General features: G+C 42.8%; 1 protein-coding gene across 9 annotated transcripts in view; it reads right to left on the bottom strand.

Moving 5' to 3' along the window:
* RYR2 (ryanodine receptor 2) overlaps positions 1-15532 on the bottom strand; it is a 568842-nt gene that overhangs the window by 175813 nt on the left and 377497 nt on the right. For 7 of the 9 annotated variants that reach the window (XM_088799091.1, XM_074316770.2, XM_074316771.2 and 4 more), the window contains 7 exons: positions 14103-14217; positions 12700-12860; positions 12199-12228; positions 10745-10904; positions 10279-10365; positions 7090-7316; positions 1642-2422 (listed from right to left, as the gene is read on the bottom strand). In XM_088799091.1, coding sequence (XP_088655217.1) covers positions 1642-2422; positions 7090-7316; positions 10279-10365; positions 10745-10904; positions 12199-12228; positions 12700-12860; positions 14103-14217 — 1561 coding nt within the window. The remainder of the gene's footprint in view (positions 1-1641; positions 2423-7089; positions 7317-10278; positions 10366-10744; positions 10905-12198; positions 12229-12699; positions 12861-14102; positions 14218-15532) is intronic. The other 2 variants (XM_088799090.1, XM_074316776.2) reach the window with 1 other exon arrangement.

The following is a 15532-nucleotide window of genomic DNA, read 5'->3' as shown; positions in this document are numbered from 1 at the left end:
TGCCAGCTCTAACATAGCCTGAGTGTCAGTCCCCCTCCCTCTGTCTCCTTTGCCCCACCCTAGTGTAAGCACTGTCCCCTTGGGTCTGGGACCATGTGAGTCTCCCAACTCAGGGGCCCTGGACCACCTCTCCTTTCTTCTTGTCTGTTTTCCTCATAGCAGCTACACTGAGATGTTCAGAATAAAATCCTCCTGTTAATATTCTTCAGTGGTTTCAACTGTACTAAGACTAAAATTCAAAATCCATCACACATCTGGTTTTAGCAAAGGGCTCGATTGTATGTGACATGGCCTCTGCCTGTCTCTCTCTCTCTCTCTCTCCAGCTCATTCAGCTGCTGCCACGTGGTCTTTTCCTGCTTCAGAACCCTCAGTGCCACATGCTGTGTGCAGAGTTCCCACAACACTCTTCTTACTTCTCAACACCACTGAATGCCAGCTCATCAGTGACCTCAACTTAGAGAGGGTCCCGTTCACCTTTCTCACAGCAATCCAGTTGCAATGTTTTTTCTTCTAGTAATCCATTCTATTCGTTCAGATCGTTTAACATAAGTAGCAATGAGACATTTTATAAGAAATTCATCAATAAGTGTGTATTTTCCCCAGGGACTGTAAGCTCCCCGAAGGCAGGGCCCACACCTGTTCCCTCCCCCAGCACCGAGTGCCAGGCTCTAAGGAAGACTTGACTGAGGAACGGAGAGCAGAGCAGTGTGCCATTGATAATATTAGTATACATCCAAGTGACTCAAATGGACCAAAGGGGCTAAAGAAAGGGTCCTCAGACATCGTTATCACAAAGACAGGCCATGCCTTCTGTTCCTCAGAAACACAGGCAGGAGGTGGAAGTGACATCTGTGAGACGGGTGCTGCTACAGGTGAGCAAGTGCCCAAGGTTGGTGAGAGTGCAAGGGGGTAGGAAAGGGTGTGGAATGCCTGCATTTCACACATTCCAACAAAATGCAGTGAGATACATGTGCAGAAACAAGAGGAGACATGCAGGAAATGGCTGATGATTCAGTGGGAGAACAAGAGCTGGCAGGACAGAAGCTCATATCCTACGCTCCTTTCAGATAGACAAACACACAAATATACACATGTGCAAATATACACATACACACATAAACACACTATACACACATACCGACATAACTGTACATACAAATACAGATATGCACACATATACACACCTACACATACATGCAAACATATGCAAATATGCACATGTACATATACACACATACACATAAATATGCATATGTGTACATACACACAACTATACATACACACAAATATACATATATACACACGTACACACAGAGAAACAAACAGTGATGACAGGCCACACTTGTAGACATGTGTGACAGACAAACCTATATTTGCCCAAGGAAACTACCTCGACAAATAAACTAAATTTATCTTTGACTAACTAATGTCAATTGACTCCATGAGAAAATTTATTAATTCCATTCCAAATGTAAGGAAATTCGATTGGTGGGTCCCAGAACACAACAAGACAACGGCTAATTTTATGGAAACTACCATTCTACAGGAACACACAGACCGGTTTCAGTGCCTTGGCCCTAGGAGATCCTGAGCTTCCCTCCCTTCTCCCTCTGCCCACCTGGGGCCCTTCCGCTGCTCACCTGTAGCTTCACAGGCTCCGGCAGCTTCATCTGCAGCAGCCCCTCAGCTGCATCCCCGCGTGAGCCCTCGGGCCGGGCGTCGTCTACGCGGGGCTCCCTGGGCGGCGCCTGGCGCTCCTCTTCCGGGACGGCCTCGGTGAACACCCGGGGCTCAATCAGCTGCAGGATGTGCTTGAGGTCCTCGCTGTGGAAGACGCCCATGATGAGCAGCGTGTAGAAGAGCTTGATGAGCGGCACGAAGAGGAACTCGGTGGTGCCCCCGACCGGGTCCCGCGCGCGCAGGCCACCCTCCCGCACCGCCTCGGTCAGCATCTGCAAGGTCTTGGCCTTGAGTGTGTCCAGCGGGAACTCGGGGCTGTCCTGGTAGCAGTCGTGATTGACGCGCACAAAGCTGGGCGAGGAGAAGCGCATGCGCGGCCGCAGCGAGGTGCTGAGGCCGATGCCCGGGAGCCCGTGCTCCTTGTGCTCGTCCGGGAAGAGCGTGATGCTCTTGGTCTCCTCGGTCATGGGCACGATGAACTCGCTGTTCATCATGAGCCGGGCAGTGGCGTAGGCGCTCAGATGGATGTCTATGAGCAGGTCGTAGTAGCCGGTGCGCAGCAGACCAGGCATGTACTTGCTCTCGATGGCGTAGAGCAGCTGCGGCTCATCCACGTGGCTGCACAGCGCATGCGCCACGCGGTGGTTGCCCAGGGCGCACACGGCCGAGTACAGCCGCAGGGTGTGGTAATGGAACTGCAGCAGCTCCTCCTGCTCCGTCAGCTCCAGGATGTCCACAGACCTGCGGGCGGGGCAGGGAGAGAGCGGTTAGAAGTCCACGAGCACGGGGGAAAGCAAAAGCTCCTGGAAACAGCTCTGTCTTCTTTTTGCACGTGCCCTTTCCATGACATGTTTAATGGTAGCATAGGTTATTTAAAAATCAGTTCTAGATGTTCTACAGCTTTTCTTCTGTATAGAATTTTGTGTTGAAAATTTCCACCACTCAAGCTTGGACTCCACTCATCTTTCAGCCTAGGTTCTAGGCACCTCTTTCAGATATTTGGGTCTCAGTCTGATGCGGGGGACTCCCCTCCTTTCAGAATGCAAGCACTCTTTGGAAAATCCTGACTCCTTTCCACCTTGGCTAACTAGGTTCGAGACGCCAGGAAACTTTGCCTTGGATTCAGGAGTCTGTGCCCTTGTCTCTGACCTGTGACTAGCTAGCCACGTAACCTATTAGGAGATGACAGAGAGCTCATTTCTCCCTCATCATTTACCGTCTACCATCCCTCACAGGCATACACATATGCCAGTGTCACCCGGGTTTCCACCAGGTAAGTGCAACCCATGAAGCACCCACTGCAGTGACATTTTCACTTAAGAAAGTTTTGCTGGGAATCTGCGTTTCCACCAGCCTGCTGCCCAGTTCGGGCCATTTTGCTTCTGCTACATATCATGACCATTTATCACATACAACCTTAAAAATATGGCCAGACTATGCCTAAGTAAAGTCTTTCATATTAAAATAGAGTCCATTTTAAGAGCACATTCTTTGTATCAATTTCCTTTACATGTGCTAATTTTTCTAAACAATTTAAATTATATAGATTGTTCATGGGTGACACTGTAGCATTAAAAGTAGAAACGTGATATATTCATAATCAAGGGAATCTCATTCATCTAGAAAGGTGTCCTTGGTGAAACTGGAATAAACGCTCCTCAGAACAGGGGTTATTATATATGTGTTTATTAATATTCATCCAGCACCCAGCCTAGTACACAGTAGGTACTGGATAATTATTGGTGATTATCTATCGTTAAGCTTTGTCACTATCCTAGGTACTCCATTATCCTGTTCATGGCTAACCACTGTATCTATGCTTTGCAGGTCATAGGCACTGTATGAAAAGCCATGGTGGTTTCATGGTGCAGAATCTGTCCAGACCCCACCTCTCAACTCTCCAGATCAAAAGCTTCCTGCGTTAGAAACCCACCTCATGCAGCACCTGGCCTTCCAGGAAACCACACAACTACTGGGCCCCACTGCCAGCACCTAATTCTTGGAAAGGGGTAACTGAGCAGCCCCCTCCCTCAAAGTGGAACAATGACTTCCAGGTCTTAATCAAGCCTTTCAGTCTCCCAGGGAGTATAGGACTGCACCCCTCAGCCAGAATGATAGTCAGATACACAAATGTGTTCACTGTAGCAATGCGGAATATCTGTGTTCTAAGTTCTCACCGGAGAACATACTTAGTCTACAGTCTCACGTCAGAATCAACGTACAAGGACTTCACAGTCTACATTGTTGCTGCCACCCCCAATCCACCCCCACCCCATAATTCACTTGATGATACCATGTTCTTTCCTCTCTCCCTACTAGACTAGTCCTTTAAGTAAGGGTCACGTCTGCTTTGTTCACCATTTTGTATTCAGTGCCAGGAATACCGGGGACACTAGTACCTGTTTGTGGAATGGATGAATGAGAGAATTCTAAAGGGTTTGTAGTCTACATCTTATAACTTTGCACTCGGGTCAAGGCAAACCAACGCACATACCTCAAGTAATGTAGTGTGTTTTCCCACACCAATCCCTTGGAGTAATATTCATACTTTAACAAACCATGGCTTTAGCAGGAGGGCAACAAAAGAAATAATTCTTTTGTTGGAAGGATGATGCCAATATATAATCCAGCAGCTCCTTAGCACATGCTGTGGGTTACACTGCTGTCAGTAAATAATCTGACCCCCTCTTCCCAGCATATGGGGCAAACTTATCTGCCCTACTTACTTTGGGTTAGACTGTATGACTGGCTTTGGACAATCAAATCTAAGTGGAAATAACATCTACCACAAGTAAAAAGAAACTCTTAGCCTGAAGTGTCAGCCCTCCTGGACATGTGCCCTTGGCCCTGGAGACTCTATGTCCCAGATCAGGGCTGCCCGGTGACTGGGGTCTTAGGGTAAGAAGGCATGTGTGCCATACCCGCAGTCCATTCCCAGCCTGGGACAGAACTGCAGGGGACCCAGGACCTCCTGGAAGATGAGCAAGAAATGTTTGTTTGCAGCCAGTAAGATTTTGGGGTTGTTATTGCAGTAAAAGCTGACTACTACAACTCATTATATTCTTTAATAGTCCCCAGTGGAGACATTTTTTTTGATGACGCAATATCATTCTTCTATTCATCCAATACTATGGGGTGTATATTAAGTATTAAGTACTGTGCACTGGTCATATGAGGTGGACAATAGATATGATTCCTGCCTGAAGGAAGCTTATTGTCCAGTTGAGGAGGGAAACCACCAAACAAACAAGTAAATTAAATTATATACCATGATATGTGCAATGAAAACAGAGGACTGACATATCTAGCACCATCCCAAATTTTTAAATATTATTTGCCATGTTATTGGGACGGGGAAAGATTCTACTCACCTACGAGTTGGCACTTCCCATTTGGAATCTGAATTTTGAAACTCATCAGATTGTTCTTTGGCTTCTAGGAAGAGTGACACCAATATGGGACCTGGCGTTACCAGCCACACAGATGGTATAGTATGAGTGACTGTCACCAGTCGTACCCTAGCTTTGTTATTCTCCTATCCTTACCTTCTCTGTAACCTGATTCCAATGACACATTTTTATGCATTTGTATTTTATATATTTTGGGAACCTGACTTAAATTATTTCTGGTCTATAGAAAGAATTTAAATGATCCATTCATTTGTCACAGGTAATTAATATAAATTATAAATTACTATGACAGGAGCATATGCTGGGATTCTGATTTTGGCACGCTGACATACATTATAATCTTAAAATTCCCTGTTTGAAAAGAGAAAATACTTCCCCTCACAAAGCAAAATTCCTTCCTAAATGTTATGTTTCTATTGGCTGTTGAGTAACTTTTTCAAAACACCATCAGATGCAAATTTCCAATAAAACTTTTCTCACATAAAATAAGAAGTATGAAATTATAATAAAATCCAATCACCTAAAGAGAACATTACAAATGATATATCTTTCTAATTATTTCACTTAAAATGTATAAATATTTAATACGCAAAAAATTCACTTGCCTAGATTAATTTTTCTTTGGGTTTCTTTTAAAATGTCTTTGATATACAATTTACATATTTAAAATATGTAATTCCCTGGTTTTAGTATAGTAATGGATTTGTGCAACCAGATCCATAATCTACATTTTGAACATTTTCATCACCTTAAAGGAAACCCAGTACCCATTAGCAGTCACTCCTCAGGCCCACCAGCTCTAAGAAACCACTAATCTACTGCTGTCTCTAAAGATTTGCTTATTAGGAGCTTTTCATGTAAATGATAGTCTTGGTGAATGGTCCCTTAAACATAACATGTTTTTAAGGGTCATCCATTTTGTAGCATGTATCAGTACTCCATTCCTTTTTATTTCAAAGGACATTGTGTGGATAGGCCACGCTTCATTTATCCATGGTTGGTAGACATTTGGGTTGTTCCCACTTTTTGGCTACTGTGAATAATACTGCTATGAACATTCGTATACAGGTTTTTGTGTGGGCATGTTTTCCTTCTCTCGGGTAGATACCTAGGAGTGGGACTGATGGGTCCTATGGCAACTCTATATTTAACTTTTTGAGGAACTGACAAACTGTTTTCCAAGGCACACATTAAATTTTAAAGGTACTAAAATTTTTAAAAAGCCAAGCATGTCTAAATATGCAAAACTGAACAAAGGTTCTACAACCATTTTAAGATTAAAGGCTTACAATACAAGGACAGCAAATCTATTCGTCTTTGCATTGTTTTCATGCAATGTTTTCACTCAGTTTGTGACTGAACTTTTTAATGATATTTTGGGATGGAAATCTTGCTCCAAAACTAACTTCTTTTTGAAAATGAGGACACTAAAATGAAATCTCTGCACTCTAATTGGCCATGCCATGGAAAAACTGAAATCCAAAAAGCCACCTCTGGGCACTGACTATACTTTATGTTACTACTATTACTAACTAAAATGCAGGTCAGCTTGATTCCAAAGCTCTCACCCTATTTTCACAATCGTCTCTCATTAATGTCTCTTAGTCTCAGTGTTTTACTTCTGTCAAATGAATGGCTGAACTGATTCCTATGACTCCATCTCTAACCTCTTGCAGCCTATGATACTGTGTTAGTCTGCTAAGCTGTAAGTCAGACTGCAGGTGTACCTGCCTGAGTTTTTACTTGCTGTTGTTATAAGGAAAACAAGAGAGCTGAAAGAAGCAATGCACTATCATATCACCTCCTCAACCAAAGTATAATCATTTTGTTTCGGGAACAAAGTGGTTGAGAAATAGATTCAAACTTGGAATAGGCAAAGTAATGCCTCCGCTGCTGTAAGAAATGAGATATTTTTAAACCTCACTTTGTGTCCCCACCCACCCCCGAGCCCCTGGGGAGTGGTGTAGTTTGAGGTGTCACGCATTTGCGTGGGCAGACCTGTTCTCCTCCGGGATGTGCAGGGACATGAACTGCAGGGGCTCCACGCACTGCACCAGCCAGCCCTGGCGCTCGCTGACCCGGGACACGTCCACCTTCAGGAACTGGTTGGGCATCCTGCTCCACAGGACGTGTGACAGGAACTGCACGTGGAGACGCGGAGGACACTGAGGCACCGGGTTTCTGTGCTCACTCTTGAATAACCCCGCGGAGAGAGGCATCACGTTCTGGGGGGATGGGGAAGTGGAAGCAGAAGTCATTTGTGAGACTCCCCAGGAGTAACAATGACCAGCATTCCGCACAGGAAAGCGATAAGGAAAGTAAGATACACTACAGGTCGAGCGCAGTCAATACAGGAAATAACAAAAAATTGGGTTGAAGAGCTCCTGAGAGCACCAGCGGAGAAAATATGATGAGAGAAAATACCTAGAATTTCAGGGCAGGCCCAGGTGCAGGGGTGTTTGTTTCCCATATACTCTCTGGCACACTGAGAATAAAGTGCCACCAAGTATAACCACACATCCTTCATGATTATTTACCAAGCTGGGCCCTCAGAGCTATCTGGCAAGTCTGTAGCTACTTCCTGAAAGGGAGGTCATATCCATTTCTCTCTCTCTCTCTCTCTCTCTCTCTCTCTCTCTCTCTCTCTCATTCTCTCTCTCTCTCTCTCTCTCTCTCTCTCTCTCTCTCTCTCATTCTCTCTCTCTCTCTCTCTCTCGCTCTCATTCTCTCTCTCTCTCTCTCTCTCTCTCTCTCTCATTCTCTCTCTCTCTCTCTCTCTCTCTCTCTCTCTCTCATTCTCTCTCTCTCTCTCTCTCGCTCTCATTCTCTCTCTCTCTCTCTCTCTCTCTCTCTCTCTCTCTCTCATTCTCTCTCTCTCTCTCTCTCTCTCTCTCTCTCTCTCTCTCTCCTTTGTCACCCACCTCGTCCTTAAGCCACACACTCACTCACTGTCAGACTTGTCAGATGTCAGTAACGAGTGGTATACCAGAGACAGCTCAACAGATAAACCTGACTATCAAACAAGAACGCAGAATTAACCAGGCATTAACTAACACAATTTATTTCTCCCCCACCTTCCTCTGCCACCAATAAATATCTTCAGCCATCCTACTTCCTTCAGTCTGGTCTCAAGGAGAGAGAGGTCTCTACTCTGCCAAAACTTACTCAACCATTTAAGATCAGAATACCACCTCTGCCTGCCTATTCCGGACGGCAGTATAAAAACCATGATCTCATCTTCCTGCCTGACCTTCAGCTTCTCCCTGTGTTCTTCAGATGGCCTCAGCCTCGAGCTGCCTTCCTCTTCTCTTCTGTGAATGGGGTGGGGGAAAGCCAGGCCATTTTAGGGACTGACAACAAAATAGACAAAATGGCCTCATACAGCTTTCACTTTTTTTTTATTTTATTTTTTTTATTGGAGACATAAACACAATCAGTAAGAAAATTAAATAATATGTTAGAAAAGAGATCAAGGGGAACCAAAGAACAGGGTGAGAAAACCAGAATGCAGGGCTGCAATAATAAAAGGGTGGTCAGAATGAGTATCGCTGAGAAGATGAATTAAGGAAAAAAGAACCACGTGGATAAGCGGGGCAAGATATTTCCACCAGAGGGAACAGTCAGTGCATAGGACCCACGGAGGAAGTTTGCCTGCCGAGTTTCAGGAGGAGCTAGAGGCACACGTGCAGTATGGAGAGAAGGAGGGGAGGGCAGTGGGAGATGGAGTCAGAGGGTCAGGATGTGAGGTTCTCTAGGATATGAGAACTGGTATGAAACCTCTAATTTTCACTCTGAGGGAAACAGGGTTGCTAGGGTTTAGAGCAGTAGAATGACATGATCTGATTTATACTTGAAAGCAGGGACAATCACTCAGATTGTTGTATGATAAACATATGAGCAAGGATGAATTATGGAAACCCCATTAGGAGGCCACTCAGGTAACCCAGATGACAAAGGATGGTGATGGGGAGCAGTGTGGTGATCAGCAGGAGTGATGGGGGCAGTCAGAAGGTGGAGGATTTGCTGGCAAATGGAACCAGGATGCAGAATGTAAAGGAAGGAAGTCAAGGACGACTCAAGGTCCTGGGCCTGAGCAGCCCGATCTGCTATTAAATGACATGAGACTGTAGACCCTCAGCAGGAGGGGCTAGTGGCGGTCAGCAGTCCTGTTTCAAACACAATCAACTGGCCATTCCTAAAAAACACCCAAATGGAACGTCAAATGGACCGATATACAAATCAGAGTTCTGAGAGACTTTGTCAAAATAAAAAACAAAACAAAAACTTGCTACCTCCTTTCTTACACTTTCAATCTTGAATTCACCAGAATATGGATTTCTTTTTCCATCATTTTGCATTAATTCTTCCGGCAAGGTCCCTAAAGCCCTTTTGATTAACATAGTGGGTTCTTTCAGTCCCTATTGCATCGGCCTTTCTGTGGCAGCTGGGAACCTCATTTATAAAGGCAGAAGCTGATTTCACATGGTTTAAGAACACGTCCAAGGTCACCGAGCCAGCCTGGTAACATTGTCTACTACATTCATCCTGATGTGCACTTGGCATTCAACGTTCACAACTGCAAAATTAATCCAGTTCCTTTTCCCAAACTGAAACTACCTCTTCTGCTTGTGGTTGCATTAGCATCCCCTCGTTGTCCGCACTGAAAAAATTAAATTAATCCTTGATTCTTCATTCTCCTTGAGTACCTGAATACAATTCATTACCAAATCTCATGAATCCAATTCACTCTCAAATTCGACAAATTTGTCCTTTAAAACCCCTTCTCATTTATCATTGTCTCTCCATGACGAGCTTCATGGCTCTCCTCACCTCCTCCAGGGTAGAGCGCATCAGGCATAAGGGTGTTGACAGTGACTTGTCACCACCTGCTGTCATTCTCGTGAGAGCAAATCTTTCTCCATCTTACCATCAACATATAAGCCTAATTTTACTGACAATTACATTTATGATGACCAAAGTCAAACCCTTTCTAATTAGTTATATTTCCCTAGTGATCTGAAAGAGATGATAGAATTTTCAAACATTGCTACCTTTGTTTTACAAAATGCTCTATTAGATGATTATTAGCAGTACTCATAAAATATTGAATTTATTGAACAAGAAGTAAACATTAGTTCCCTATTAGAAAATAACCCAAATATAATACCAAAAATGAGTCTTTCTTACCTTTATTCTTCCCAACTCAAACTGAAAAACATTGGGACTTGTAGCTTGTGCAAACACCGCAGGAAATAATTTGGTACTTGGCTCCACCTTAGAGAAACCAATGAATGTAATACTATTAGTCAAGGAAGGGGCAAAAAGAAAACATATTTCCTTCACAGCAACTAAGAAACACTTTACAGAAGGGGACGAGAGACTTCCTTTTTCTCCCACGGATACCGGATATCATCTCTCAATCATTATTGAAAGCATGTCATTTCATTACCATGTGAACATTCTGGAGGAGTGCACCGTTGACTCTGAAGGGCTTATGGCACAATTATTACGCGAACAGATGTGAAAATACACAATTAACCCGTTTCTGTTTCCACTGTTTTCTAATTCACTTTTTGATCTTACAAAATGTGTTTTGCTCCAATGGGTAAATTGGTTTCCCTCCCCAGGAGCTGCGTGCCCCACAGACCAGTACCTGGTAGTAGGTGCTTAGTTCCTTGCCATTGGCAGTGAATGTCAGCAGCCCGCCGGCAGCGTCCACCACGCAGCCGATCTCCAGCCCGTTGTTGTTGCGTCCTTGCCCGGGGCTCATGCTTTCGCCCGCACACACCATGTAGCAGTTGCTGCGTTTGATGCTGAATTTCAAAAAAATATTTTTCTCTTTGTACGACCACAGAGGCAATAGGAAGTATGGGTATCTTGCAAACTACACCTAAATTATGCTGCGCAAGCAACAAGCTCATGCTGTGATGGGAGAGGTGCGCATGGGCCCGAGTCTGTGACTCCGAGCAAAACTTCACTGACTTCAGTGGACATTCTGAATCAGGTCTTACACGTCCCTAAATTCACGCCAAAGGGAGACAGGTCAACAGGTTGGAACCAGGTAAGAACTGACCTGCACCTTCCCTCCAAAAACTCAAACCAAACTGGGCCTTTTTCTGAGGTTCAAAAAAGTTTATTTAATAATCATCCAAATTTGTAATTTTCCTTCTCATAAGTTGTTTTTTTTTTTCTTTTTAACCACTTGTTCTGAGTTGAGAAGCATTCACTTCCAAACATTACCAAAGTTCTTAGGCAAATTCTATGTGAGCCATCAGTGAGTCAATATATTTAAAAGTTGGCTAAAAATATGCCCCTTTGTGGACAATTCCCGGTGATCTGTTACGAGACAGACTCAGCTAGAATATGCACAAAACCAGCGGTATGAACAACAAACCCCACCACAGAGTCAACCTCACCAAGACCTTCACCAGAGATGGTAACAAAACTTAATCTATTTGTACTTTCTCTGCCACTTGACAGCAAATATATTAATGAGACCAGCAAAAAAAGGCCAAAATCAGGCAAAGAACAAGGTTGAGATATAGTCAGTTTCAGAATAATCAAAATTTGCTGTGTGTCTTTACACCACTTATGTACGATTCAACAACCCTTCCCTAGACTCCATTCATACACTAAAAATCATCCATCATGTAGCCCATCTCTATACTGAGTGATTTCCTTACATGGTCACCTTCTCTGAAAATCAAATGTATCCCCAAGAAGATTCCTGGAAACAGGTGGTTTGGGGCTCCCATACTGACGTGAAGCGTTCTTCATTGGAGATTTTTGCCAGCCCACTCTCTCAAGGACTAAGTTCAAGTGTTTCAAGCATTAAAACCTGAAGGTGGGAGAGTGAGCTTCCAGTCACCAAAAATGAGGCGCAGGTATAAAAGAAGAGCAACGTATGAAGGACTGACTACTTCTACGAGACCTGTCACAGCAGATCAGAGAGGACGCATGGGCACAAAAGGTAGATGCAAATGGTCAGATCTTCTCTTGTCTAATTCTGCAAGGAAGATGGCCTTCTTCACTTTTTTGAAGGTTTGGTTTGAGTTTGGTTTGTTTTACAAATGGAAAAGGATGGCACAGAAAGTGTAACTGACTTACCCAAAGCCACACAGCGAGTCAATGGCCAAGCTGAGGAAAGAACCCACTGCTCCTCAGTCCAAGTTCAAATGCGTCCACCTGGTCTAAACCACTAGTCCCATCATGTCTTCCCATTGTCTTCCCACCACATAACCAGCTCCCAAGATACGTATCAGACCATACGCTACCTCCCTCACGTTCACCCATCCTAATCCCTCAAATGGAGGCTGAATATTGGTCACCCAAGTTGTTAGTCACATACAATGTCGCCGGAACAAGTATGTGATTATTACCCAAAAGGATTGCACTGCTCTTACTTTATCACGGTTTTCACTTCTAATATATTCAGATTCCTTACTCACTTGTATGAGCTACAAAAAGGACACTGACATTAAGGGTTTAATTATATTGTTCCTATAAATAAGAACATTATTGTGAGCATGAAATTCAAGAAAAAAAATCCCTAAGTTTATCAACATTTTTGTCAGATGTCATTCGTGTAAGAAATTGAAGAAAACCAACCTTTCGTGCACTTTTCCTTTTTCATCTCCTAGAGTCACGGTGACTGTACGAACTCTGTCCAGGTCAAAGCCTGTGTCGTATTGGTGGAAATCAGAGGTGATCCAGCCCACCCAGACGTTAGCAGGTTCTTGTCCAGGAAAGATTCTCACTGAGTAATAGTACTGTCAAGACAGCAAAATCAGGCGTTGGCAAAGTGAAAAACCAAACCTTTGATTTGCAATGTCTCTGAATTGTGGAAGAATGTATTTCTTTCTTTACAATCACTGGGTCCAATTAAAATGGTATGAACACCAAGGACTGACACTGCAAAATCCGTCTTAACGCAGAGATCCTGAATTAAACCGGAAATAGTGGGGAAAAGGGAAAAGACTCGATCTGAGCAAACATGCGAAATGATTTGAGGCTTTTTATACTCCCAAGTGTGTATGTATATATGTTGTGTGTACACACATAACACACATACCATATGTACGTGTAATATGTAGTATACTTATTAATAAAATTATCAACCATTAGGTAGTTAAGCTTCAGATTCTTCCAGTTTACACAGTATGCTATCTATGCTAGAGTTTTGCACCTGTAACCCACTTTTGAATATGCTTTACCTTTCCCATCGCTAATATGCGACACTTTTATACCTTAATCACTTTGAAATAGCTCAGATCTAATATGTGAAAATCAAGTTCAAACATGGAGGGGGGCACTCTACAAGGAACAGAACTATCAATTCTTTTTCCCCATTTGGCATTTTAGGAGAAGTTGTTTTGAAATTTTTAAAAGGCAGACAGCAAAACTTGACCTCTAACAAAGTATGATAAATGATCTTCTTTCAGACATATCACTGAGATGAAGGAAATTCACTGTACTTGGAAAAATTAAGTCACAAATTCAATTTTGCCAAGAAACATATCAAAATCAGGATTAAGGAAGCCGTTAAGGACATTTTCCCTAAAATAGCTCTTGATTGCATAATACACATCAGAGTACACATATATTTTTCAACTTTTCAGTCCCCAAAACACAAGCAAATAATTATTTTTGCAATAAGCTTGCCAACATGATAGATCAAACAGAACTACAGGGGTACCTCAGTTTTCGAATGTAATCCATTCCAGAAGACCGTTCGAGTTCTGAAACGATCGAAAACCGAGGCATGGTTTCCCCATAGAAAGTAAGGCAAAATGGATTAATCCCTTCCAGAGTTTTAAAATCAACCCATACAACTGCAAATTTAGCATGACTTTTACCATCTAATGATACCATAGATCCATAAAATTGACGGTGTTCGTAAACCGAAATGTTCGTCGACGGAGACGTTCAAAAATCGAGGTACCACTGTATTTGCCATGTAAAGCATAGTAAGTGACAAGGAGAAATCAGTGACAAGAGCTGCAACCGCCTACCGTGGACGTTTGCATCAAGTAGTCGTAGTCGTCCCGGTCATCTGCGAGGACGTCTTCAGTGAGCCTGGCAGAATGGCTTGCGCTGTAATCTGGCTTTGTTCTTCTAAGCAGAAATCTGAAATATATTACAGGACTAGGAATAAGCAACATTATAAATCCTTCAAACACGAACATACAATGAGTTTAGTAGAGTGGTTCTCAACCAGGGTGATTTTACTCCCCAGGAAATGTCTGGCAATATCTGGGCATATTTTGGGTTGTCACCCGGGGTGGGGGACTTCACTGGCATCTAGTGGGTGGAGGCCAGGGATGCTGCTAAACGTTTCATGTGCAGCGCAGACTCTCACAACAAATATTTACTTAACCCAGAGTGTCAATCATGCTGAGGTTGAGAAATTCAGAGTTAGTGCCAGAAAGAATGCTCGAATAAGTTGCCTTCTTGTATATATAAATACTATTTAGAGAAAATACCATTTAATTTTTAACTAACAATGTAAATATAGACATCTTGAAAACTAACTCTTGGGAAAAATACTTGCAAAGCATATGTCTGATAAGGGATTGATATCCAGAGTATATAAAGTAGTCCTACAACTCAACAACAAAAAAAGCAAATAACCCAATCCAAAAATGGGCAAAGAATTTGAAAAGATATTTCTCTAAAGATGATCAACAAATGACCACTAAGCATATGAAAAGATGCTCACTGTCACTAATTACCAAGGAACTACAAATCAAAACCGCTGTGCAATGTCACTTCACATGTGTTAGGATGCCTACTATTAAAACAACAGAAAGTAACAAGGGTTGACAAGGATATGAAGAAATTTGAACCCTTCTAGAGTGATGGTGAGTTTATAAAGTGGTGCAACCGCTGTGGAAAACAATATGAAAGTTACTCAAAAACTTAAGAATAGAGCTACCTATTAAGAATAGCAATCCCATTTCTGGGTATATATTCAAAATGGCTGAAAGTTGGGTCTCGAAAAGATATTTGTACACCCATGTTCATAACAGCACTATTCACAATAACCCAGAGGTGGATCAACCCAAACATCCATCAATGAATATATAAACAAAATGTGGTCTATCCACATAATAGAATATTGTTCAGACTTAAAAAGGAAGGACATTCTGACACACACTACAACATGGACAAACCCTGAAGACGTTACACTAAATGATACAAGTCAGTCACAAAAAGACAAATACTATGATTCCACTTAAAAGAGGTATTAGAGAACTCAAATTCATAGAAACAAAAAGTGGAATGGTGGTTACCAGGGGCTGGTGGGCATGTGGAAAGAAGAGTTGTTTAATTGGATACAGAGTTTCAGTTTTGCAAGATGAAAAAGTTCTGAAGATGGGTGCACAACGACGTGAACACACTTAATACACATCACACAGTACACGTCACTGTGCTGTACACT

This window comes from Rhinolophus sinicus, chromosome 6 (assembly GCF_057876585.1).
Source record: "Rhinolophus sinicus isolate RSI-liver-muscle chromosome 6, RSI-T2T, whole genome shotgun sequence".
In the NCBI taxonomy this organism is placed as follows: Eukaryota; Metazoa; Chordata; class Mammalia; order Chiroptera; family Rhinolophidae; genus Rhinolophus; species Rhinolophus sinicus.
Note: the sequence above shows the minus strand (reverse complement) of the source record. Positions and strands in the feature narration are given on the sequence as shown.